Here is a 25,599-nt window from a genome sequence, read left to right on the forward strand (position 1 = left end):
GTCCATATTGTGATCAAAAATCATTGAATTTTTTTATTTAAGATTCGGAAAAAGTCTGGCATTACAATCAGCACTAATGACGGTTCCAGCATAAGTATGTGAGCTTAAACTCAAGCATCATTTCATTTATAATGTGCACACAATCTTTACAACTAAACCCTCTTTTGTAAAATTAAATGTATCCCTAATTTATTTTTATGTGAAATTCAGGAAGAAACTGATGAATCAATACAAGAAAAACCACAATGTATTATTAGTTTATATATTATTAGTGGTATGATCTGTTAAGATATCTCACGGGCTTCCTCATCCAACCTCATCATGCATCAGTGTCAAGACTTCCGATTCTAGTTTTGACCCGTGTTTGGCAAGTTATTGTCAATTAATGCTTCAGAAGAACTTCTGTATTTGTGATGGATTGTTTTATTAACAGTAAACATGTTACTCTCAACACATAAGTCGAGAAATGTTGCAATTGAAAACCATCCTGCAGTCCAAACAATATAGTTTGTGCTCTCCTCCCCCAACTAATGTTGTGAAATAATATCACTGAGATTCTTTGATTTAAATAGTGACACAGTACAATGCAGCCCCAGGACTGTCTTTTAATCCCTTCTGATCTGTTCCTCCTCTGAATGAAACACTGTCAATTTGAACAAGAAACTTGAAGAAAAATATGGGAAAAACAGGCGGAAGAGCTTGAAGGAACTCTCATAAATCAAAGTGTAACAGAGGTGAGCAACACAAAGAAGACTGAGTGACAGAACGAGATAGTCCCAAGCTGAGGCGGTGATTAGCAGACGTGGAGAACGAGCTGAAAGAGGCTGGCGGTCGGACGAAAAGCGAAAACATTAGACAGTGACGGAGGCCTAACGCTGACCCTCTCTGTCCGACAGTGATCGCCTCCAGAGCTCGGTCACCTCTAATCTCCCATGACAGTCGCACATTCTTCCTAATCTCTGCTGATGGGTGACTACACTGAAGCAGACTAAACTTCCTGTCCAAACAGGATCTGGATCATACAGCCCAGGTCTCCTCGTGATTTACAAAGCTTGCATCAGACAACGTTGGATGTCCATTACTGTATGACTACTAGGAAAGGGATAAAATAGACGATGTTTAATGTTACACTCGCAGTGTTTGTGAAAAGAGAAGAAGGATAATAATCTACTGTAAAAACAATGTGTGTCTGAAAAGTCTTTGAGCTCAAACTGCCTGACAGCCTTCAAAACCGGCTCGGAAGTTTCAATGAAATCAACAAGAATGACAAATATTGCGCTTTTCTGATAGAAGGCAGCTTACAATAAAGCAATAGCACTCTTCATTTAAAGTGACATTTTGGAAACAACAATGACAAAACATGTTGAAATGTTGGCGTTTGTTCTGGCTTACCGTGCACGCTCATAGCCGTTCAGCTCCACGGCTTGTTTTCGTTACAGCTAAATTAAATGTGGACAAGTTGCTGTGACAGCTCTAAATCCTCTCACACTCACAAGTACAGTAATGCGACTGAGCGGCCCTCAACTTGACGTAAGACAGAGAGAGAAGCTGTAGGTCACGATGACAGGTCTGCTGCAGGTAACAGGAACCAGACACAGACATCAGCTTTTTGTTTCACAGCCTGACAGAACACACACACTTCCTGTCGTCTCTTTTGCTTCTCATCTGACTCTTTCATCCCATTCTCAGGAACGGCAATGCCAATGTTTTTGCTTTAACCATTCTGCTTTCATTAATGTCCTGCCCATCACTTCCCGACCTTTGATGGTGTTCATATCCAAAGTTAACAGAATCCCCTGTGTGCACAAACTGAGAATGTACTTCATAACGTTATCCTTTCTATTCCTTCTGACATATTTTATGACACTTTCCTGCAAAATATCGTCCAAAATGAACCTGATTCTTCAGCTGTGACCTGAGTGTGATGACCTAAAGTGTACAGTCAAAGGTTAATGATATTCCCAAAGGACATTGTCAGGAAGCTCTCATGAGAGTGAATTTAGCACGCGTGATACTTAACTCTCGCAAGTCCCAGTTTCATCACCGGTTAAAATAATACATTAGAATAAGTATTTAGTTGACGCGGCAACATTTCAAGTGAACCTACATTGTTTTTGCATTTGCATTTCAGCAAACTTTAGATCGACTGCAAGAATTAACTCAATTTGTCCGGAAAAGGAAGAAATGCTGAAAATGATGTAATTAGCATGCCAGGCCACAAGTTGGAGCCATAATGAAACCATGGATGGATGGATGGAAACGTAATTAACTTCTAAAACAGCTGATAAGACTTTATTTTGACACCCTGATTTGATGGCGTTTTCAAAGCAAACCAACTCATGTGGATGTTGGAGAAGACCCCGAAACACTTTACCATAACGCAGAACTACTCACTGGACTTGAGGGCTGATGAATTGACTTCGATCTCCCCTCCTGCGATTGGCTGGAAAACAGAGAGCTCCGTTTGATAGAGGTCGGGGCTTGAGGCCTGGCTATTGTTAGCCACGCCCCTCTGCTGGGCTTCCTGCTCCTCATACACCGCCATCAGCTAAGATAAAAAAAAAACAAACAAACAAACACACTTCAGTACAAAACTGTGCACCTTCTGTTCAAAGATTATGGGATGATGTTTAAGGATCCTCCAGATTTTCAGACATAAATATGACACTGGTTGAAATTCACAACTCTAGAGCTCAGTCAAAAGCATTATATGTCAACGACGAGAAGAAAAACAGCAATCAATTGACAATTCGGCACATTCAGAAATTTACAATATCTCCATTCTGGTCACCCCCCCCCAAAAAAAGAGTTCAAACACAATAAAAAGCTGTAGGTGTTTCAATAGATGTACACATGTGTTACCTTGTGGATGAGGACGCGATAGAGGACATCCAAGGAGCCCAGCATTACGGTGACAGTGTACGCCTACAGACTATCAACCCGCTCCATTCATGTTCCTTCTGCGCGTGTAAAACCCTAGCAAGCCCTAACCATGTTATATAGTGAAATCCCTGTCTATTGAGTCTGCGTTTAGCCTCACATAGCTGGTCAACACGGTGTTCTAGGGGCCTCCACGTAGAGGCTGAATAGACCTGAGTGTGTCTGTGTTCGTATGTGTGTGACATATCTATAGCGGCTCAGAGTAAAGAAAGGGGACTTTGCCAGCAAAGCCAGAGGCTTCCTGCTACACTGAAAGCAGCAACATATTCTCTCTCATGTGAAACGACAATATCTGCAATGGCCTGTTTACACCGGGCGTTTCCAGGTATGTGATACCCAAGATCAAACCTTGACTCTTTTTTTGTTGTTGTTTTTTTCCCCCAAGCATATGCAGTATTTACAAATGGTTTAATCTTTGTTTTAAAGTTTATCTTCCTTGTGTTTTTACAGATCGCAGCAGACTGCAAATACACTGACCCTTGTGTGTGGCCACAAACTGTTCAATCGCACACATCCTAACATCAGATGCATAAAGTGTAACTAATATTTTCCTCTTTATCAGTTTCGGGAGAGGATAAGAAACCACAAACAACAACTTTACACAACTACTTTTGTGAAGAATCCAACATACTTTTGAATGTTGCAGGTAAATACACCTGTGAACAGCTTCTGAAGTAAAACAACAATTTTGCCTTTTTCCCCTTGATTGTCATTTATATCTTTCATAATCAGGTGTAATAATACTGCTTTCAGTTACCCTTTTTGGTACCTTCAGTATTGTGATGTATTGTGTTCGGACTTGTTCACACTGCAGGGAAATGCGATCCAATTCAGATTTGTTTACTCACAAGTGACTCATTCCGACCTGTTCTGCCACTCAGATTTGTGTCACACCAGACCCAGGCCTCATTCGTATGTGGTACCAATTCGGATACGTTTCTACATGCGAATGCTTCATCGTTGATGTGTGACTGACATCATGGATAAGCGCCGGAGGATGTGGCTCCGCCAGAATGTTTAGAGCTGTTAAAAGCTGTGTTGTTGTTTTCTTTTTACCTCATTCTCCTGCTTTCCCTCCTCATGTTGTCTAGATTTTGTCGGCACACATTTAAAAAATCCCTACATAAAGAGATTTTTATGGAACCTTCTGGCACACAGTACAATGAAATACACCCCAAAAAAACTTCTATAGCTGCTGCATTATGCAGGTTTTCACAAACTCACCCCGACAGAGTTGCTTTGAGGTTAGTTTGATAGCAACAGGCAAAAACAAAAAGCTTTCACGGTAGCATTACCGATCTTTAAGCTTGGGTCTCAGTGTTCTGTTGTGTCCACTACCCTTAAGAAAGTTGTTTAAAAAGCAATGTTCTCATTGAAATGTTTACAATTTGCTCGGTGATTTGGCAGTCCAGATTGGAAACCTCTTGTTTTGGTGTGATACTAATGTACTGCATCGTGTTGAAATACAAGACAACATATGAAAGATACGTTATTTTGTTGACACAAAAAAAACCCATTCTGGTTAAAGTATGGTGCAAACAAACTAAATGAGTTCACCTTCTTTCCAATGCGACCATGCACGGAAAAATATTTTGTCTTCACACAATGCAGCACCTCGTTCATAACTCTACCCTCCATATCTCACTATTTCCATCCAAACAATGCATCCAGTCCATCATACATTAATGCTGTCACACTCCTTCTCTCTATCACAGATCTCAGTTATCGTCTCGCTCCATTGTGCCTTCCTCAAGCAACCTTATCTCACCCCGCTTGCAGGTTTCCTTTCTTTCATCTCTCGGTTCTATAAAAGCCTTTTCTACATCTCTCCAGTCTTCATTCTCCGCTTGCAACTCTAATTGTTAAAACTCACATTGTTGCCAAAATCATTATTGAGTAAAAAAAAGAAAAAAAGAAAAGAAAAAGAAAACATCATGGTTCAGTTATGCAACCCCAGGGCTTTTCATTTGATGGCGATTCGTATTTGTTTTTCTCACTTTTCTGTCCAGTAGCAACCAGCAGATATCGCAATTATACAGGCTAGGGAAAAAAAGGCAGGCATAGAAGTAAAGATGGGATGATAATATTTAAAAGACCTACGCATATTTTTTTTTTTTTTTTTTTTTTTTTTTAAGAGGAAAGAGTTCACATCCATAACCGTTTTCAGTGACTTTGTCTGTTTGAGTAGAACAAGACTAATAGCTTCCAGATAAGGAAAGAAGAAGGAAAAAAAAAAAACATGCACAGAGGGGTGGCAGAGATTCTTAAAAAAGAACATCTAAAGAATGACTGGAAGAAAAAATGTGCAGACAAATTCAACAGAGCCCTGCCAAGTCTCTTAAAAAGCAGAGGTGAGAGAGAAAGAGAAGACAACCAGATGAGACAGGGGAGGACTTTGCTTCTGTTCTGTTCGACAGGGGACTCAAAGACCTGCCAAACAAAATGACACCGCAGCCTGAGCATGCCGGGGAAAAGAGGGGTGAGGGAGACAGAGAGGTGAGGCTGCACAGAGTGAAAGCAGGAAAAAAAAAAAAAGAAAGAAAGAAAAAAAAAATGGTTGTGGAGAATTTGAGGGACTGATACTGAGAGGGAATTGTGATGATGATAATAATGAGAGAGACTGACACACGTGCTGCACTGTAAAGACCTCTGGGATGTCAGAGCGAAAGCAAAAAAAGCAAACCTGAAGCTTGAGATTTGTCTGAGAGTGTCGCCGTGTCAAGTGCTGGAGCGATGATGTGTCCATTTTTTCAGAAAAATGAAAAGTTACATGCTGACAAATCCGCCCGGCCACCGATTTTCGGGAGCTCCAGTTCTTAGTGCCACAGAAGAATCGAAGGATCCGCAACCCAAGCCGTGTGCACATTTAATTTGTTTTTGATAATTGCTTTAATTTGTTTTCCGAGACTTCGTATTTCAAGTAATGAATAAACCGATGTGCGCCAGAAATCTTCACGTCTGTCTTTTCAACATCAAAAGCTCAAAGAATCTTCCCAAATACTGAGGACAACTTGTGTTTTTTGGGGGGTTTTCTTTTACCATTTTTGTCATATATTGTTACATTCCCATTGAATACTGTGCGTCTCTATCGCGTTGCTACACATAACATTTAACCTTTCCATCAGCTAGTCTGTCAACACCCTCGACAGAAACAAAGATGAAGATGCTGGTAAATTTCATCGGGGGGGGGGGGTTCATTGGTTGTTGTTTTTTTTTCCCATTTTCAGCATCCTGTCAAAACACAGATTTTACTTTGATCATGTGGCTGACAAGCTCATGTAGAAGCGCCTTCATCTTTTTTGTGAGCTTCATTGCTTAAGCTCCAACATGCCATCTGAGCAAGAAAGCAGGTTTCATTGTGTCTTCACTGGGGCTGGAAGGGATGAGGGCGCAAACCAATTGATTGGGTGGTTTCTCGGTTCATTCCTTATGTTGGAACAAAGCGAGTTTGATTCAATTTGGTTGTCATTAGTTTCCAATCGACATGACACGAGAGTTCACAATAATTCTAAAAGCTTTGAGAGACATCGTAGTGTTTGGGCGCTCTCCGTGTCGTCACGCCTCTGTGTGGAATTTGCATGTTCCCACCAACCAGGCGTAGATTTCCATTGGTTGCATTTAAGGATCACCGGTGTGACTGGAAATGTGCGTGGTTGTCTGTCTCTCGGTGTTTAACTCGTGACCGAGAATTAGATAATGCAGTGTGGAAGATGGATGAACAAATGGATAGATGAATCCAAGCATCATGTCGAATTTTCACACACACACGCACATGCACACAAAATAAATTAATACACAATAGCCTTCAGATTGGAGAGACCACATTTTTAATGTCTTTATATATATATTTTCCCTCTTTCTCAAAAATGCACAGCACAAACACTGCAAAAATATGAAAAATTGATCATGCTATTTATGAGGTAAACTCCACAATAACTACATTACAGGTGGATTTTACCTGCATGCAGTGTAAGTTCTTCCTCAATACTGATCAGAGCTGCGCTACTATCTTCTAAACTATACGTTTTAATTATGTATAGTTTTGCCATACCTTCATTGATATTTTTTTTTCTCCAAGGATGTCATCTGAACAAAGTAATAAACAAGCATGCAAGGAAAAGGCATGCCCATCACGCCTATATTTCTTCTGCTGCTGTGAACTTCCTGAAGCCCTATAGTACAACCAGACTTTAAAAAAAACCACTGCTGTATATAAATACCTCGACTTTTGACAAAAAAAACATTAGGACTCATGCTGAGGGGTCCAACCTGGGGAACAACTTCAAAGTGTCCCTGGGTTAGAATTACATTCTGGTATGAGACTTAATTGTGATGTAAATGATATGCCATAGGACAAAGAGAGTGCATTATGTCAAGGAGTGGCCTCACAAAGATAGCAAGACAAGTGTGTGTGTGTAAGTGAGGGAGCGGGGATGAAGATGTGCAGAGCTGGCTCCTGTTCTTTTATTCAATTTAAAACGAGCACATCAAATTAATACAGGTGGATGAATAGCTGTTCAAAACTTAAGTGCATGACACGGCATCCGAGCGCGCACACTTACATTACCGTCTCTCTCCACATGATATGCTTTTTAATCGGGTCGATTAGGGCCTGATTGATTGGGTCGGTGCGAGTCGATAAAAAGCGACCGACAGCCAAATGCACGAGTATATACGCAACTAGTGGACAGAGCTTGACTTTTGCCATACGCACACCCACACAGACACACACACACACACACACACTAATCTTTAAATATGCTTGAGCTATATGTACACCACTGAGCTTTGATTTCCACTCACTACCACTTACCATAAAAAAAAAAAAAAAAAAATCTATGATGTACCGGTGTGTGCACGTTTACTTAGGCATCTTATGGAGTCAGCAATATCCTAAACAATGACCACCTCATCACTATAGCTGTAACAGCACAGCCGTATAAGATTGATGTGCAGGTACCCCACTCTGAGCACTGAGGACATGCTGCCTCATACAAGCCATTAAACAGGCTGGGCACAACTTTAACTGTTATCTTTAGCTGGGAGACAAACACGCTGATTAATTCAAAACGACACAGTGCACAAAAATAAAGATTTTCTATTTTCCTTCTGAATATGCTAATTTGCTTCCAGCTGTGCTATTTCAGCTTTTTGTGGTTGTTTTTTTCCCCTTAAAAAATGTTATTAATGAAGTCCAATGATCTGAATGCAACAATGAATTAAAGAGAGTAAATGCGTCTTCCTGGTCCAAAATTACACAGCTCTTTTTCTGATGAGACCTTTCCTCATATATAACTAGAAAACCCACTCTGATCACCAAGTCGCGCGCACACACACACACACACACACACACACACACACACATACAGCAGACTGAAGACAGACTGACAGCACCACCTAGCTCTGCACAACACCAACTGCATCTGTAATGTGTGGCGTCCCCCCCCCCCCCTCCCACATCAAACCCCCCCCCCACACATAAATATGCTTCCGGCTCTTATTACTGTGTCTCTATACAGTATGTGTTTGCTGTTAAGCTGTTGTTGCTTACACCTGAGAGGTAAAGGAAGAAAAAAAAAAAAAAAAAAAAACACAATCCGTCTTATCTGTTTGTGTAGCTCCGTCTCTCACTTAAAAAAAAAAAAAAAAAAAGCCTAAGCCATGTAACGGAAACACAATGCTTGTATGCAGAGTGTTTAAAACCGAGCTTTCCAGCAGCAGTTCTACACTTCACAGCCTTGCAGAGCCTGTGTCTATCAGCATTTTGCTCTTTGATGTACTGCCAACATTTTATCCCGTTCTTCTTCTTCTTCAAAAAAAAAGAAAACGTGTATTTTATGTTGCGACATAAATCGAGCGCCCTCGCCGCCACACCGGGCTGGGTTGCTATTGTGGCTTGGTGGGGTCACTCAGTCAGGAGCTTACCAAAGCTGGTAGCAGGAGGTCTTATATCTAGCACATTTCTCTGTGATGACCGTAAAAATAATTGTGCAGATCACAAAGAGAATTTGGATGAACCCTGAGGCAGGTCAGCTCTTCTATACGGGGCTATGTACAAGTTGGCCTTTTCGTCTTTCATCAGCAGATATTCCTGCTTAGCCCTGTTTTCCCCTCTGGCATCACTTTGCCTCTCACTCTTTTTTTTTCTCCCCTTGTATTTTGCTCCAACCCGTCTCTTTTATTATTTTTGCTTCATCTCTTTTAGCCTGCCTCCTTGTTGCTTCTTTCTCTCCTCTACTCCTCATCTACACTCTTTGCTGTCCGTAACTTTCCCATTCAGCCCTTTTACAAATCAGCTGATGTAACTCGTCTTGTCCCAGCACTTTGCTCTATTGGTTAGACCCACACAGCAACAAAGAGCTTATTGATCAACTCGTGAATCTGATACACCCGCGCTCACTCTCTCAATCTCGATCGTCGACTTAATCTATTTTGTCCCCGCATATATTTTTGTCCTGCGTCTCATCTTTATGTCTCTTATCTACTCAAATACATTGAACAAAGAGAGCGACAAAGACCCGAGTCAAGCATTGGGAATAGATTAGTGCGAACATTAAAAACACACAAAGTATGTACAGATATACATACTGCACATTGTAAAAACATTCATATACAGGCTACATGAAAAGGGACAGGGAAAATAATGTCCACACAGCCACACACACACACACATATCTTGGGCTGTGACCTCTCTACTACAATCGATCCACCACTGTGCTAATCGATAATTAGGATGGTGTTGTCTCCGCACAGAGAATATGGATGAATGAAATTCAACTGCTCAGCAGTTTGAAGCACGTAAAGGTGCACAATGTGTAGGTCTGTATAGGTGTGTGCTGGCCCGCTATTGATCAGCAGTCACCTTACCTCTCAGAGGAGCATGAGAAATCCAGACAAAACAGACGGCGGGGAAAAGATGAATGAGGGGGAGAGAAATACTGCGAGGAATGAGAAACACAGACGTAAAGACCTGGAGGCAGAGCGGGGGTCACAGACACGCAGCACCAACTGTTAGATGCAGACAACAGGGAGCCAGATAAAAAATAAATAAATACATGGAGGAAGACAGGCGTATTAAGGACGGAAAAGCAGAAAGACTTCAGCTGCTTTCATTAGTATTAGCGGAAATGTTCAACGACTTTGTGAACTTGAGGAAAAAAAAAAAACACACACAATTTGCATGTCTGTCAAACAGCCAAACTATAATGACAACTTCTGCTTCCTCAAATGGTCTGTGTACATGCCTGCCTCCATATCTGAGAGAGTGTGTCATTGCTTGCGTCCCCACATACGGTATATGTACTTGCTTGCGCGAGAAAACGACGCAGGAGTGTGTCCTTGCTTTAACCAACTCCAACCAGCTCCCTCGGGCTGTGTGTGTAGACCACACTTGGACATATGGAGGAGCATTATGTAGACACACAGTGGCACAGATGGACACATTCTGCGCACGCCACATTCTCAGTGATCTACCAGGAGCAGTCTACATGAACACTCGTAACCCGCAGGACCCCGGAGGCAGAGAAAACAATCTAGACACCCTCTACACAGACGGCAGTAGCTCGAGTCAAATCTGAGACCCTTTTGTGATAATAATGATTAAAACGGCACAGAGAGGAGTCCCTGCACGTAATGTTAAAACCACTCCATATCATGTCTCTTGATATCAACATAATTCAACAGGCTCCTGAGATCACGGTGATGCGGATATTTGGATGGCCGTTGTCACAGTTGTTTCACCGAGCCACCCTGAGATTGTCTTCTGACAGTGTCAGACATTTCGTGTACGCCGTTTCACCACACCGCACTGCGAATGCTGCTACATCCACAGCTACCATCAACTGACAGAAATGCAACAGGGGATTATATGACAATCAAAACAACATCAGCACTGTTAGACATTAGACCACATCCACCTTCTCCCCGAATTCCCATACCAGTTTTTTTCGTACTATAACTACTACTGGATAATACTGGTATGCTTGGGTACTGATGTACGTGACCTCTAATTCAGTTAAGAGCAGAATTGTGCACTCAAGCTTACTGTTCTACCCAAGTTAAAAAAAAAAAAAATACAGTTGTACTGTAAGAGGAAATTAACTTATGAGTAATAAAATCACAGTCTGTAGGAGGTTGAGTATGTTTTGGGGTTTTTTTTTTTTAAATGTAGAGAGTGAAGAGATGACCACGTCTGACAATAGTTCAATATTCCTTTACAAATGTTAAACGTTCATGATCATTCTTGATCATCTTCTCTGTCCTATTTCATAATGCAAAAAAACACAAAACTAACAGTTTATTTCCTGAACTGTCAATGACAGATTATGTTGATTGCAACTGACTATTGTCGGCACATGACTGAGGTGGCAATTGCATTTTTTGGGGTAATTCAAAGCAACAAGATGCACCTAAGAAACAAAGGTGGTTTGCCCTTTTCCTTTTAGTAACCTTTTGGCGGCCGTTAGGACTCAGGCCTCTCACCCAGCAGGATTATGGAAAAGGGCGTGGTTTTTAGCGCTCCCGCACCTGGGCTGTTGCCGTACTGTTCAGTGAGTTTTGGCGGTTGCTAAATAAAGACGAGTTCCTACCTTCAGCTCCAACCCATCCTTCGTCCTGCCACACCCTCACCTTTAAAGAGACACAGGAGCACTAACACTCATCAAATTTTGGGATAATCTAAAACAATCTGTATTACACCTTGTAATGGTGGTGGTGGGGGGGGGGGGGGGGGGGAGACAGAGAAGCACTGGTTACCATTGCCACTGTGATGTTGAAAATCCTCTCAACTCTCACGGGGAATGGTGTCAACTTTGGTGTCAACTTTGCCTCCAGTATGACCGCGAGGAACCTTGGATCCATTTTCACCCACAATATGTTCTTTCACTCACACAAAAAGCTAGTCTCAAGGACTGCAGTGTTCACCTGCGCTCTTTTGGCCGAATTGGGAACCACTTTTCCCCAATATGTTTCAAGCCCCTGAGTATTATGGGGGGGAAAAAAACAGTCTTGGTATGTGGTACTTCTTGGAACCTCATAATCAGGTTGCCAATTTCTCATAATGAGGATGGCCCAGTAACTCTTTGAAAAGCCTCCAGTTAATCCAAAAATGCTGAGGCGAGACGGGAACTAGCAAGAGAGATCATATTGCTCTCACATCAGCTTCTCTTCATTGGCTCACTGTAAAATCCAGGGAAGAATTTGTAGTTTTAGCTATGTGGCTCCTCTCTCGTGGAACCAGAAGCCAGTGTGGGTTTAGGAGGCAGACGAGCGCTCTACTTTTAAGATTAGGCTTAAAACTTTCACTTTTTGTGAAAGCTTATATTTAGGCCTGGCACAGGTGATTGTGAATCATCCCTGAGTTGTGCTGCTGTAGGTGCATACACTGAGCACCACTCCTCGGCTCTGATCTCTTCCACTCATTTCTGCACTTACATGTTGCCATCGAATGCAATTATTACCCCAATTGGCAGAGGCAAATAGACGCCCACTTCCGAGTGTGCTTCTGTTGGAGAGTTTCTAATGTTAAATGGAAATGTGTCCTTCGTACTGTTACAAATGTAGAAACTCTCTGTTTTACTGTAAGGTCTTGGCTGCTAAATGTAAAAGTATCCTGAGATGACTTATCATGTGATTTCACACTGCACGTAGAAAAATGAATGGATTTCCATGAATCATTAGTTTTGCAAGAAAGAATATAGAGCACAATAGTAGAACTGGTCCTTCTTTAGACTAATATGTACATCAAGACTGTGAATTAAACTTCCCAACGCCACACCAACCAGTGGACCATTATCTTTACAATGAATACTGAGCACGTTTACATGTTGACATGACTGCTCCTCGAATCAAAAATATGTTTTCTTGAATGCACCGTCACATTCCGCGCAAATCCTGAAGGCATGTACGTTCAACTACATGGACCGTAAGTATTTTATTGAAATGCTGATTTATTGAAATCGGGTCATGTACCAGTGGAGGTAGTGGCGACGATGAGAGCCCATGTAAAGATCAAATAGCTTCCTATGTCCGAGTTTTGTGCAGATGACCGTTACATAAGGTCACCATCTGGGAGATCGTACGTGACTTTTCAAAAAACATGGGAGTGGGAAAGCACAACTGGCAGGAAGCAATCCTTCCACATCACACAAGAAAGAGCTCTGTGATGATTCTTTCCTGATCAAACTCTGAGATCAAATCCTTCCAACCTTCAATATTGAAGGGATATGGGATCATGTTTGTATATCAGAAATGGACAATATCACAAACCAAAAGCACCATGGGATTGATCCACAAGTTGAATGGAATGATATCTTTTGTAATCCAGCTACAATTATTTAGAGTTGTTGATGTTCGCGTGTTGCGAGAGGTTATAATTATTTAGGAGTTATGAAACAAAAGAGAATAACGTGGCCCTCTATGCCCTGCTTAAAATTCTAGCTGCCGGACTGCAATTTTTGTTTCATAGAATAATTCCTTTGGAAGTCCAGTATAAGGGGAATTACAATTATTTTAATTAGATGATAAAAAAAAAAGGCCTGCACAGAAAATGTAGCATCTTTTTGTGGTTAAAAAAGATCGGACTTTGATAACAATGTCTGAAAAAGGAGAAAAGAAAAAAAGAAAAATCAATTTCAAACTGGTGACATGAGAAAACTATGATAACCAATATTTGACCTACTGAATCACATACTCTGATGACTATTTGTTTTTATCGACTTGTCTTTTTCTTCTCGATTCATACGAACCACAGTGGGATGGCTCTCGACTTGACCCATCGTTCATTTTTTCATAATTTTTCCTGTACATGCATTTGTACGGATGTCTGAAAGGCAATGTGCTGAGGTTAAAGCTCTCTGCATTGAAAGCTCAGATGTAGTCGATGTTCAAATCAATGTCAAGGTTTAGTCCACGGTACTCACGTCCGCCAATAGCTCATTCATCCAGCCTTCTCTCCTTCATCCTCTCCTTTTTTTGTCCAACATCTTATCTCATTCAACTGGCTCTCCACATAACAATGAATGTCTGAGTGGCTTTTGAAGTCGGATTTGCTGTCTGTCAGATGTGACTGATTAGCCTCCACACATACACATTGTGTCCTCGCAAACAGTTTCACACTTGTACACAGAATGAGCGTTGCCGTGGTTACTATCTGAGGATTAACATGTCAAATGTTAAGCAGTAAAAAGAGTCAGCTGACGGTCCTAAACCTCTGTGATGTACACATGTTTCCATGCGAAGACACGCAAAATAGATTACACGAATCAAACACGCCACCAGTACACGTTGCCTTTTCAAAGAGGAGTTGACGACAACGAGAAGAAAAGATAAACCTTCTATGATCTTGGATAGTAATTATGTCATAGAGACTAAATCTAATTTTCTCCTTCACTTTGAAAGTCTTAAAAATGAAAAGTATGAAAGGCTGGTATGTATGGTAGTATATAAGACTCGTGCTTTAGCCACTCACATGTCTCTAATCTGTAGCCATTTCGGGGATTATGAGGTTAATTGATGAAAGGTCACCTCGTGACCCGCAGACAGCTTGTCTGCTTCAAAGCGAAAGGAAAACAATCAATCTCACCATGCTTCGTCAAAGCAAGAAAGGAAAAGGAAATAGGATCACAAGTTATGTCTGCACAAAAAAAGATCTCCTCTACACTTTCAAATGACAAAATACATCAAGATGACTTTGAATATAGTGATATGACAACTCATCCAACCCTAAAAAAATCAGTCACTTTAGTAAGGAAACAGGATTCACTACAACAAAATAATAGTTTTATCTCATGATCAGAAGAATTCTATGCGAGTCCAAATTGTTTAGCAATAATAATGTCATCGGCAGCACGAGATAACCCAACTAAACATAAAACCTTGTAAAAAAAAAAAAAACATCTAGTTGCGTTAAGTTTTACAAATGCAGAATATATTCAACTTCATTATGTGTACAAACATGGATAATAACTTGCAAATATTTTTCCCTTATTCTTTGTTGTAGCACAACTGAAATGTACTGTATAAATGATTGCCTGTTACATTGATAATTGTTATTCACTAAACCACAATTATATTGAATTCTTATTCACACACTGAATGTCACAAAGTATGCAAAAGACAGCCTTAGATACAGTAGGTGTTTTAGCCCTTAGCACCAAGGAGGTGGATTGGCATGAATTTCAACACAATAAAATATCCATATAATACTAAGTGCATACAAATAAACACAGTAAACACAGATACCAGCAAAATTAACCAAAGTTCATTTTAACTAACGGTGATGTGAAACAAGAATGTACTTTTACTACAGAAAAAAAGTGTCCAACAATGGCATGATGTATAATGAGTGTATTATTTCTTTATTATACTATCTCTTTGCAAAAGTAACACAATAATATTCTGTTAATTATCATGTAAATATATTATTTTCTGCATCCCGAAAGCTGTGGAGCATTGGAAAATGCCTCCTATTATCCGTTACCATGACATTGGTTTTATATATCCACCCTTTGCTTGGAGTTCCTATTTAAAGCTGTGTGGAAGAAAGAGTGACAGATAACGGTTTACAGGTTTAATGATAATGCTTTGCCTAGAACGAGTGTCTCCACTCACACTTGAGGTCATTTTGGGTCTCCAAATGGACATTTAACGCAGCTACTTAAACAACTAAGTTGTGACTGCACTGGCAGTAAATGCCACAAACAAGGCTGTGGCTAAATGCAGGCCCTCATCCACTTTTAATGATCACTTCCCCACATTTCCAGCCCATAAGTGCCTTACAATGACAACAGTGGTCACGGTGATAAAGGACCACCTATACTTAGGATTTCTCCTCATTTCCCTTGAAATGATGGAGCTAATGTATATGTCTTAAAACAGCATCGGGCACAGCTTCTGCAGCAGGGGCAGGTAGTAATAATATGCGACTGGTCTCATAGCAACATAAGCATGTAAAATGACCCAGTCTCCTTCCGGGCATTCATTTCAACACCGTCAGCCAAACATAAAGATGCTTGGTGCCTTCATACTCAAAAATACTCAATATTATCTCACACTTGGCAGCAGCACCGAGCTGTAGTTCAAGTGACAAGATGCTGCAGGATCAATAGACTGGATTTTAAAACTGCAATCCGAAAAAAAATAACTGTGCAGTGTAAAAACTAGGTATTTTTGATGAGTTTTGATTTTTTTTTTTCCACACTGCCACACAAAACCTCACAAAAAACAAGGTTTAGCTTTTCAAAGTGCTTAAAAAGTCGATGCAAATGCCTCTGACCCCGAACTGCCTTTGGCTGCACTTCTCTCACTAACTGACTCACATCTTTTTGTCCTTTCACCCACCCGCCATCACACTGTCTTACCTCCACCCACTCAAGGTGAATGACAGAAATGATGTGCCGCCCACCGAGTGCAATGATCTAAGACACACACATTAAAACAGAACTGAGTGTGTGTGTGTGTGTGTGTGTGTGTGTGTGTGTGTGTGTGTGTGTGTGTGTGTGTGTGTGTGTGTGTGTGTGTGTGTGTGTGTGTGTGTGTGTGTGTGTGTGTGTGTGTGTGTGTGTGTGTGTGTGTGTGTGTGTGTGTGTGTGACTGCACTATAAACTGAAGCCCTTATCATCACTCACACATTCAGGGACATTTTCACTCTTACGAAGCTCTTCCCGCCCAGCACATTACCCTGTCAATGTATTTAAATCTTTTTTTTTTTCCCTAACTGTGGCTGTGTGTGTATGTGTGTGTGTGATGAAAAAGCACGTAGACGTAGACTATACATCTCTTTCCAAAGCAGTTCGCACACACACACTGCACCCCCTTCCTTTCTTTCCCAAAGGGTTGACATGAAAGGTGGTCCCTCTAACATCTCTGTGATTGAGGTGAAGAGTGAAGCTCTGATTACATTAGCCCTCCACACAGATCATATCGTCAATTCACGAGACCATCACTCCCAATCCGCCTCGACACTTAATGATGTGTGCTCGAATGGACAATCATCCGTAATACAGATTAAAAACCCCCAGAAGTCTCCAGATGAAGTCTCAGATTAGCCTGCAATCTCGCAGCGAGGCTTCCTGCAGCCAAACGCGTAATACTTTCAAAGACCTCGATAGCTACGGCACGAGACTTTAAAGTCACTGGATCAAGCAGAAAAATGATGCTCTCTCTGCCATTATGATGTAACCACAGAGAGCTACAGATTGGCTAGTCTCCATAGTAGAGATTCTTAAAAGATCTTCCCATGCATATCAATGTTTCAACTGATTTGACCATTCTTGCATGCTAAAACATAATACTTTGGAAAGAACTTGATATTCTTTCTGAGGTTCTTTTTTTTAGTTTAAAATATGGAGAGCATTCAGCACCTTTATACCTTTCATGGCTAGAGAAGGGAGGATAATAACGGAGCAGCAAATGTGTTTGACAGCATATATTTTTGATGACTTGGTTCTTCTGGTAACTTCAGTTTTCGACATTTGGCAATTCCTCAATATTACCGTTTCTGACAATACTCGGGAGCTCATGTTACAATTGTGTGGCCTGCGTCATGGCCTCTTTCTGGTAGTTTGAAATTTTAGAGATTCAAAAATAGTCTTGCAGGCACCGTCGTGAGAAGCATGCCTGTCAATTCCTATTGGCAGTGACGGAATAGGAATACTATGGGATACTATAATTTTGTAAGGAACATGTTTTGTTATCGTCTATTTATTAAATGTAATCAAATGTATTGTTGTCGTTCCGTAGCGGTCAAGAAAGAAAGGGAGAACAGGCAGAAAACAAGAGTCTGCTCACACACTTGGATGAACAGATAATGAAAAGAAGGATCCGTTCTTACAGAGTTGGACATTTAGTTAGTCGGTTAGGAGGCACTTCATTAAGATAATTCATCATCACGATGAATCCATGATGACGTGGCCTTCATAACAATAACAATTAGTAACACACACATGATTTCATGCAGTGCCATGAATCCATCTCTTCTAGGTGAGTCCCAGGTGCGGCTGTGTTTTCTTAATTAAGAGCGGGGGTCCGTGAACACTTCAGCCTTCACCGTTTATTATGCCCATAATTAACCCTTTCTCTCTCAGGCTCTCTGTTTCATTTCCATCACTCTGTTAACCCCTTCACTTTCACTTCTCATCAATCTTCCGTGTCCTGCTGGTAGGCTGCCTCATGCTGTCACCTCGTGCCCGTCTCACACACCGTTGCCATTAACCCCACATTTGTCTTTATTTCTCTGTCTCCTGCATAGTTCTTTAATTACCAGCCTTCCTCTCTCCGAGATTTTATTCACTCTGGCAATTAACCCCTTTCTCTCTTGCAACCTCCTGCTTCTCCTTTCATAAGCTCCGACAAATTGCCCCTATCTGTCTCATTCGGGCTCTCTTAATGCTCTCATTCTCCTCATCGCTTACTTTCTCTCTCTCTCTCTCTCGACAGATTTCGGTCTCGTCACCGTTCCCAGTATCCCCCCCCTCCACAAATGCCATTACTCAATTAACCCCCCCTGGTTCCTAGCTAAGGGTCATCATATGGATCAGGTCTGGATCACATCTGTATGTGCCTTTGACAAATGGAGAGTCCACACACACACACGCACACACACACACACACACACACACACATTTGAGGTGTGACTCACAAATGATTGGCTTCATTAGAGGAAAGAGTGTAAAGTGGTAAAGGAAGGGGGGGTGGGGAGGACTGCGGGTGAGGTGTAGGGGGAAGTCAGGCCAACGCATTACTAAATCCTCAGGACACGGTCGGAGAAGAACTGTGCAAGAGAAGCGAGCAAGAAAGCAAATAAAGCCACATCGAAGAGAGCTGGAAAAAATAAATTTAATCGAAAGACAAACATCTGCATTAACCACATGAATTAACCTGACTGCCTGGCACCCAAAAAAAGGAAGAAAATAACAGCGGATAAGGTGAAAAGGTGAAGACGAATGGTGGAGAGGGAGAAAAAAAATGAAATCTAAGAAGTAGCATTTAGGTTCATTATGGTGAGCTCCCACTGTTGTCTCCGCTATATGCTCTATCCTAATGAGCAATCTCTCAATGTAACAGAGATAATGATACATGAACCAAGCTAAGATGACCTTTAGGAAACATTTCCATTAAATGGGAAAAATGGGACAGAGCTAGATCATCCTTAAAGCAGCAGTTTAAAGCTGGATGGTATGAAATGATGGGGGGAAAAAATGGATATAAATGGAGAAAAGGTGTTTGGGTTCTTTTCGTATTCTATAAAGAAAAGAAAAAAGCTGTATTTCTTCATCATATTGGTGTGAAGATATGGTGTGGTTGTTGAAGTTTTTAACATTAGATCAAAAAAAATAACACTTTATTGGCTAGTTAACTGCATAGTACACACAAAATATAGTTTATACCTGATCCGAGTTGAAAGACTTCCAAAAAAACGAATTAACCTAATTTTGACAATGTCTGAGAAGATGGATGGTTGAGGACGCCTTGTGATATGTAGCTTCCAATAGTGGTGTGGGACCCTCAGGTTGGGACCGCTATTACAGAGCGATCAGAAGCTTCCTGGGAATGGTATGAAAAGTGTTGGATGGTTGAAAACTTGGTGGCAACATTCACTGATATTAAACATGATACATTAATGGATACCTCAGCTTGGGGTCTCAGTGTTATGTTGTGTCCGCTACTCTTCAGAGATGTGGGTTTTTTGGTGTTTTTCTTTTAAAAAGTATATTTTCTTTGAAATTCTAACAATTTGATTGGTTGTTTGGCGGTCTGGATTGGAGCGTCTTGTGGCCCAAAAGCCTTAACTTTGATAACCCTGCACTCGCCCATGACAGGACAATTGCATCGACGCACATTCACGTCTATGCGGGATTTGGAATCACCAATAAAACTCGTGTTTTTGGATTAGGAAAGAAACTGGAGCACGCACAAAGACAACATGCAAACTGTACAGAAAACCCAACCAGACTCAAGCAAGACATATTCCCTCTGTGAGGCGAACGCACTAACCAATACCCCACCATACACCAAATAATCTCTCATGCAATGTGTTTTTACACTTTTCTTCAACCAACAGTGCAATGGACCTCATGTAGCAGCACACACAATTATCTGATTGTTCCATGTATTTAATATTGTGTACGTCGCTAATCAGTTCAAAATCTACAATCACAGCATGGGTTGACATTATATAGCAATGCACTCACACTCACAATTAGTGGCTTCTATTGATTAGTAACTGAGAATCAAGACGAATAGTCCTGTTCAGAATAGGCCGCATCATTAAATCACCAGTGTGAGGCATCCATCCATTCATACGCATGTGTGTGTAAACTCGTACACACACACACACACACACACCCACAGACACAAAGACAAGAGTGTGTGCATTTAGCAGATGGCTGGTGGTTAAGAGAGTGTGAATGATAAAATCTGCCCACTATTTCGTCGCCTTGTCCATTATTCCACTCCACTGATTTTGAAGAGTGTGAGTGCACGCACGTGTCTGTGTGTGCGTGTGCATAAGTATATCTGTGTGTGGAGCTTTTTTACGTGCCATGTATCTGTGTCGAAGAGAAACAATCCAATCACGTCACTCGTGCAGTTAAATGAACGGTATTAAAATTAAAGCATTAAAATTGAAGCATTTAAAACAGCCGTTTAATTTTTTCCCCTCTATTCTGCTTTTATTGTTTCTACCCATCATGTGTGACGGGATGCAAGCAATCAAACTAATGGAACATTACAGGCCCATTCAAAATGTGCCACACGGGCAATATTGTATTGGCCATCTGTGTATGTGATCGAGTGAAACATGACGAGCCAGTCACACATGAGACTGTGGGACATTGAAGGTTGTGCTTGAAGTCGCTGTGTTGTTGATAGGCTACGTGGCGTGATGGTGTGTGGAGAAGAAAGTCACATGTGGGGGTGGTGAGTGCACCTTAAAAGAGGATTCCAAACATGACGCGTGCAGAGCTTCAGACTCGAGTTAAAAAAAATAATAATAATTTTTAAACTAAGCAGGAAAAGTCTAGAAATGTGTGCTTGTTGGATTATTTCTTTATTCTAAGAAGACTTCTTGGAAATAATTCGTATTCCACTGTAAACCCTGACTACCACACTTGAGGAATATGTATTTGTGGAATTCAGTCCAGTTTGTGGGTTTCTGTCTATGAAATGTTGGCCTCATCTTCTCTGTCAATGTCACACAGCTGTCCTGACTTGTATAGACATTTCTACAAACATTTTTAATTTCATCTTCACAAGGACACTAGTTTTTTGTACTCTATTCCAGATCCTAACACATCACAGCAGAAAGTTTCACCAAGACCCTAAAACTAAATACTGTCGATTTAATCCATCTATTTAGGCATTTTTTTTTTCTTTTCTAATACTGTTTAGCTTCTTCTTACTTTATCCCTCCAATGTGCAGATAACCTCATCACAGATTTGTTGTGTTAGCACAGAAACCTGGCATGAACATCCGAAGACAGAAGGCTTTGCAGACTCTTCTGTATTCTTGGGGCTCTCCAGTGGGCACCTGATCAAAGAAACTTTGTTCGGTTTGAGATCCAATCCCACAAAAAGAGTCATTTTCTGGAAAACTGTGTCCAAGTCGCCTTGTAGATCCCGTTAGTATACACTTTTGAGGCACGTCTGCTGAATATACCATCTGATGACATGAAACTGCCTCAAACAGTCTGATGTGATAAGTCAAGATGGACAGTTGGTGGGTTTACACCAACTCAATGGGGTGTACATAGTGTGTGTGTGTGTGTGTGTGTGTGTGTGCGTGCGTGCGTGTGTGTGTGTGTCCATGTATATACCCTCCCGTGTGCTCATGTTTCAGCCTGCCAAACCATTTGCTCCAGAAGTTAATAGGGCAAACAGTTCAAATCTCAGCTAAATATTCAAATCCAGGTCTTCTTTCATTTTCTTTCTTTGGCCTGTCTGATGTACAATCGGATGTCTTGGGTGGCAGGAGAACAATAAGAATCAACAAGCTGTCTAACAGGCACTCTCAGTGCTGGCATGGCGGCGTCACATTTTAGTAATTAACTGGGCAAACTGGTAAATGATAACCCACCAATACTAACAAATGGAACATGTTCCCACCATTTCAGCGAGAGAGATATATATCCCGCAAGATTTAGAATGCACAAGGTCACGCTAATACTTTGTCAAGTATGCTAGATTTCACTGCTGCACCACTAACCTCCCAGTAAGAGCACTGTTGCAATCTGCAGTTTTGGGTCTCAGCATCGGTAATGTCCTCTACTGTCTCTTAAACAGTGAGACCTCAAGTAGTCAAATTGAGAATAGCAGGTAATTTTAATGGAAAATTACAGTACATTTTTACACTTACCCCTCTTGGAGGCCTGACTTGATCCATAGCACATATGTTTAACACCCATAGGCATAGAGACAGAAACTTCTTTTGCTTTAAAATGTGTAATTGTAGAAACTTGTACACGTTATAAAATAAACTATTTGTGCTTTAAGCCACTGGAGTTTATATTTATATTTCAACTTATAAAACTGTTTGCCTTCCCTTGTTTGGTCATGTCATGTTTTTTTGTTGGTTTTTGTTCCCACAAATTCTAAAGTGGACGTCATCTTGTTCTTTTTTTTCTTGCAAGCACTTTCCTTAAAATAGTTCTACTATCCACATCTCTTCTTGCACCAAAGCCACACCAAACAACAAAATCCAGGGAAATGCATGGTTAGGAAGTTATTTTTAAAATAAGCCCGGCTTTCTTTGGCCTATCGACAAAATTTAAAAACGTGTACGCAGATTCAAGTTGTCGCTTTCAACGCAGGTTTAAAAGGATTCAGTGACGCTGTGGCTTGCTGCCATGTCATCAATCATGTGACTTTGACACAACAGCATGTTTGTGTAATAGAAAGGGTTAAAAATATATGATCAACAGACTCAATCAGTAAATTGTGTGCAGAATAACTAACTTGAATCCCCTTTGGTTTACACATGGCTTACTTAAATTCAGAAGTATTTTTATTTTGTTTTCCTATTTAATGCAACATTCTTGCTTGTACTGAGCTGTCAAAGTGTGAATATATTTGTTCTTTTTTTATTGTTATTGAAAATCATTTCTTTTTTTTTTTTCTTGAACAACTCTAATCATACTTTTAAATGACTAGTTAGCCCAGAATAATTAAAGGTCACTACAGTAGCTGAATTTTTAGTTCGGTCTTTGATAATTGGAAAATTATTCAGATCAGGTTCCCTGTTACAGGCCGCTGCAGTTGCAGACCCACTCCCGTCATTCTGAGCTGTGTTCTTTTGTACTACCGAGCAGGAAAACTAACAGTGGTAAATAGTGCCAGCTGCCGCCAACAGATGCAACTCTGCAAAGCTTGATCGTTCTTTCCCCGAGTCTTTCAGTCTGATCACGGCCTTTGCAACTTAGAAAGTACACACACATTAACATCGGATTTGCGCGACATGATGATCCTTGATACAAATGAATACATTAGGGCCCAACAAAAACAAAAGCGAGTGAGGAAGGATAATGCGAGGCCATTGCGCAATTTGACTTGGGCGTGCACATAAACAGACGGGACATGAATATGCACGCGAAAGTCATTTTGGCTGAGTTAATGTGTGTGTTGCATCATTCATGGATTGACTGCTGTCATCACTGACTGTTTGAACTTTTACAACAGCATTGGAATAACCATTTGGACAGTCATCATTAGAGATAATTGTAGTTATAAGGCAATTAACGATTGCGCCAACAGCTCGGTTTGGTTCACAACATTTTTGTACGTTCAGATACAGTATTTGTTTTGTTTGGATATGGCAAAAGGCTATTGCGCAATTAGTTTTTCATCTGCAAATGTGCCCATTGCGTACACGTAGCATAGTGTCGACAACTGGCCTGATGCCAGAAGTCAGAAAATATGTGAAATATGATCCACCAGTCACCAGTCGACTGCAGTAGGGCTCCATCTTATAGGCCAAATATATTGACATTGGAGAGAATCATTGCACAGTCATCATCACTTCCAGGAAATAGAGCTGTTGTCTATGCTGAAGAAAGGAATCTATTACATCGGCTACATGTTTGTTTCATCTGTTGTAGAAGAAGTTTATCAGAAACCTTACTGATGGTGCCATATGGTGGATGCATGGAATTTACCCCTACCTCCATAAACATTTTACACAATACTGCAATGTGTCATGCAATACACATTGATCTTTGAAAATATATAAAAAAAAAAAAAAAAAATTGTGGTTTATCAAATACATTTCAGCTGTCATATTTGCTTCTTTATTTTAAAGACTGTCTCAATCATTTGAAACTCAAAGGAAATCCTCAAGAAAAGAATGTGATTCTCCATTTGCCTACTGTCTGGTAGTATTCTACAAGCCTAGCACCACCACAGAAATCAGTCAGTCAGGAAGTCAAGCCAGTACTAGCACACCAGGCAAACATGCAACTGAATGCCAAATCTGGAAATAATCAACTTGAACTATCAATGAAGAATCAATAATTCAACATATTAAACTGTATATTTAAGTGTATCCAATTTTCAATACCGTTATCGAGGTATTGGTCAAGTCTTACCCACAAATGAAAAAATCTTCCAACTCTGCAGAGCTTTCTCAACCCGTTTCAGTGTTTTTCTCTCTGGCCTTCCTACCCCTCCTCCTCCTCCTCAGCCCTTCGTCCAGCTCTCCCACTGTTGTACATGTCGGCCCCCTGTCTCATTCACCCTTCTCATTCCATCCCTTTTCTTGCCCATTTTCCCTTCTCCCCCAGCTTAGCTCTGTCATTTCCAGGGAACAAAACATGAACCCGTCAGAATGAGGCAATTATGACCCTGTTGGAAGGGTTATTATGCATAATGCCCCATAATCCTCCTCTACAGTTTCCATCATAAATGACAAGAACATTAACTCGGTGCAGTATATACCAGCTGACTGAAACTTTTCTCTCTCTCTCTCTCTCTCTCTCTCTCTTTTTTCCAACACTTTGTGAAAGGCAGTGGCCTCAGCTCCTCACATGCATGCATGCACACACAGCCACGGTTAAAACCTTGATTAGTAAAGATGCTGCAGTTCCAATGTGATTATTCATAGCTGCTTGTTCTGCTGTGACAAGATAATGAAGACAATAGACACCAGACAGTCAGGCAGCATTTGACTGAATGCGTATGTATTGAGGGAGGGGATGATTAGGTTCTTACTGCATTTTTCCCCCCCCCCTTTCTCCTGTGTGCGTGTGCTTGGGTGTGTGCGCGACGCTGGTTAACATGTCAACATGAATTGAACCATAACCTAGATCAAAACAAAGACACTTTAAAGGGATTAGAAAAGGAACGTGCGATGTGACATGACATATTGAGAGGCGGTAATTTGCGTGGGCGGCCTCTGACAAAGTCCACGTTTAATCACAACATTTTAATCCGAGGCAATTTAACAAAAAACATGATTATTTAGAAGGGGGGAAAAGAAACAACAACAGCCAGACAGACATCCTGGAAATCTCATTGTTCACCTAGCAGCTCTGTGTTCAGATTAATAATCATATTCATGGTGCGTTAAGCATTAATAAGTTAGGATGATTATTTCCTTAAAGCCGCGCCACTGTCATTAATTCTCAATGTTGTTTTTGGAGTCCGTGACCAACTGGTAATTCAAGTTTTATT

General features: G+C 40.8%; 1 protein-coding gene across 4 annotated transcripts in view; it reads right to left on the bottom strand.

The window, feature by feature from the left end:
* Positions 1-25,599, bottom strand: part of pard3bb (par-3 family cell polarity regulator beta b) — a 218,989-nt gene that overhangs the window by 170,457 nt on the left and 22,933 nt on the right. For all 4 annotated transcript variants that reach the window (XM_080497881.1, XM_080497880.1, XM_080497882.1 and 1 more), the window contains one exon: positions 2,395-2,548. In XM_080497881.1, coding sequence (XP_080354007.1) covers positions 2,395-2,548 — 154 coding nt within the window. The remainder of the gene's footprint in view (positions 1-2,394; positions 2,549-25,599) is intronic.

This window comes from Blennius ocellaris, assembly GCF_963422515.1.
Source record: "Blennius ocellaris genome assembly, chromosome: 6".
Classification (NCBI taxonomy): Eukaryota; Metazoa; Chordata; class Actinopteri; order Blenniiformes; family Blenniidae; genus Blennius; species Blennius ocellaris.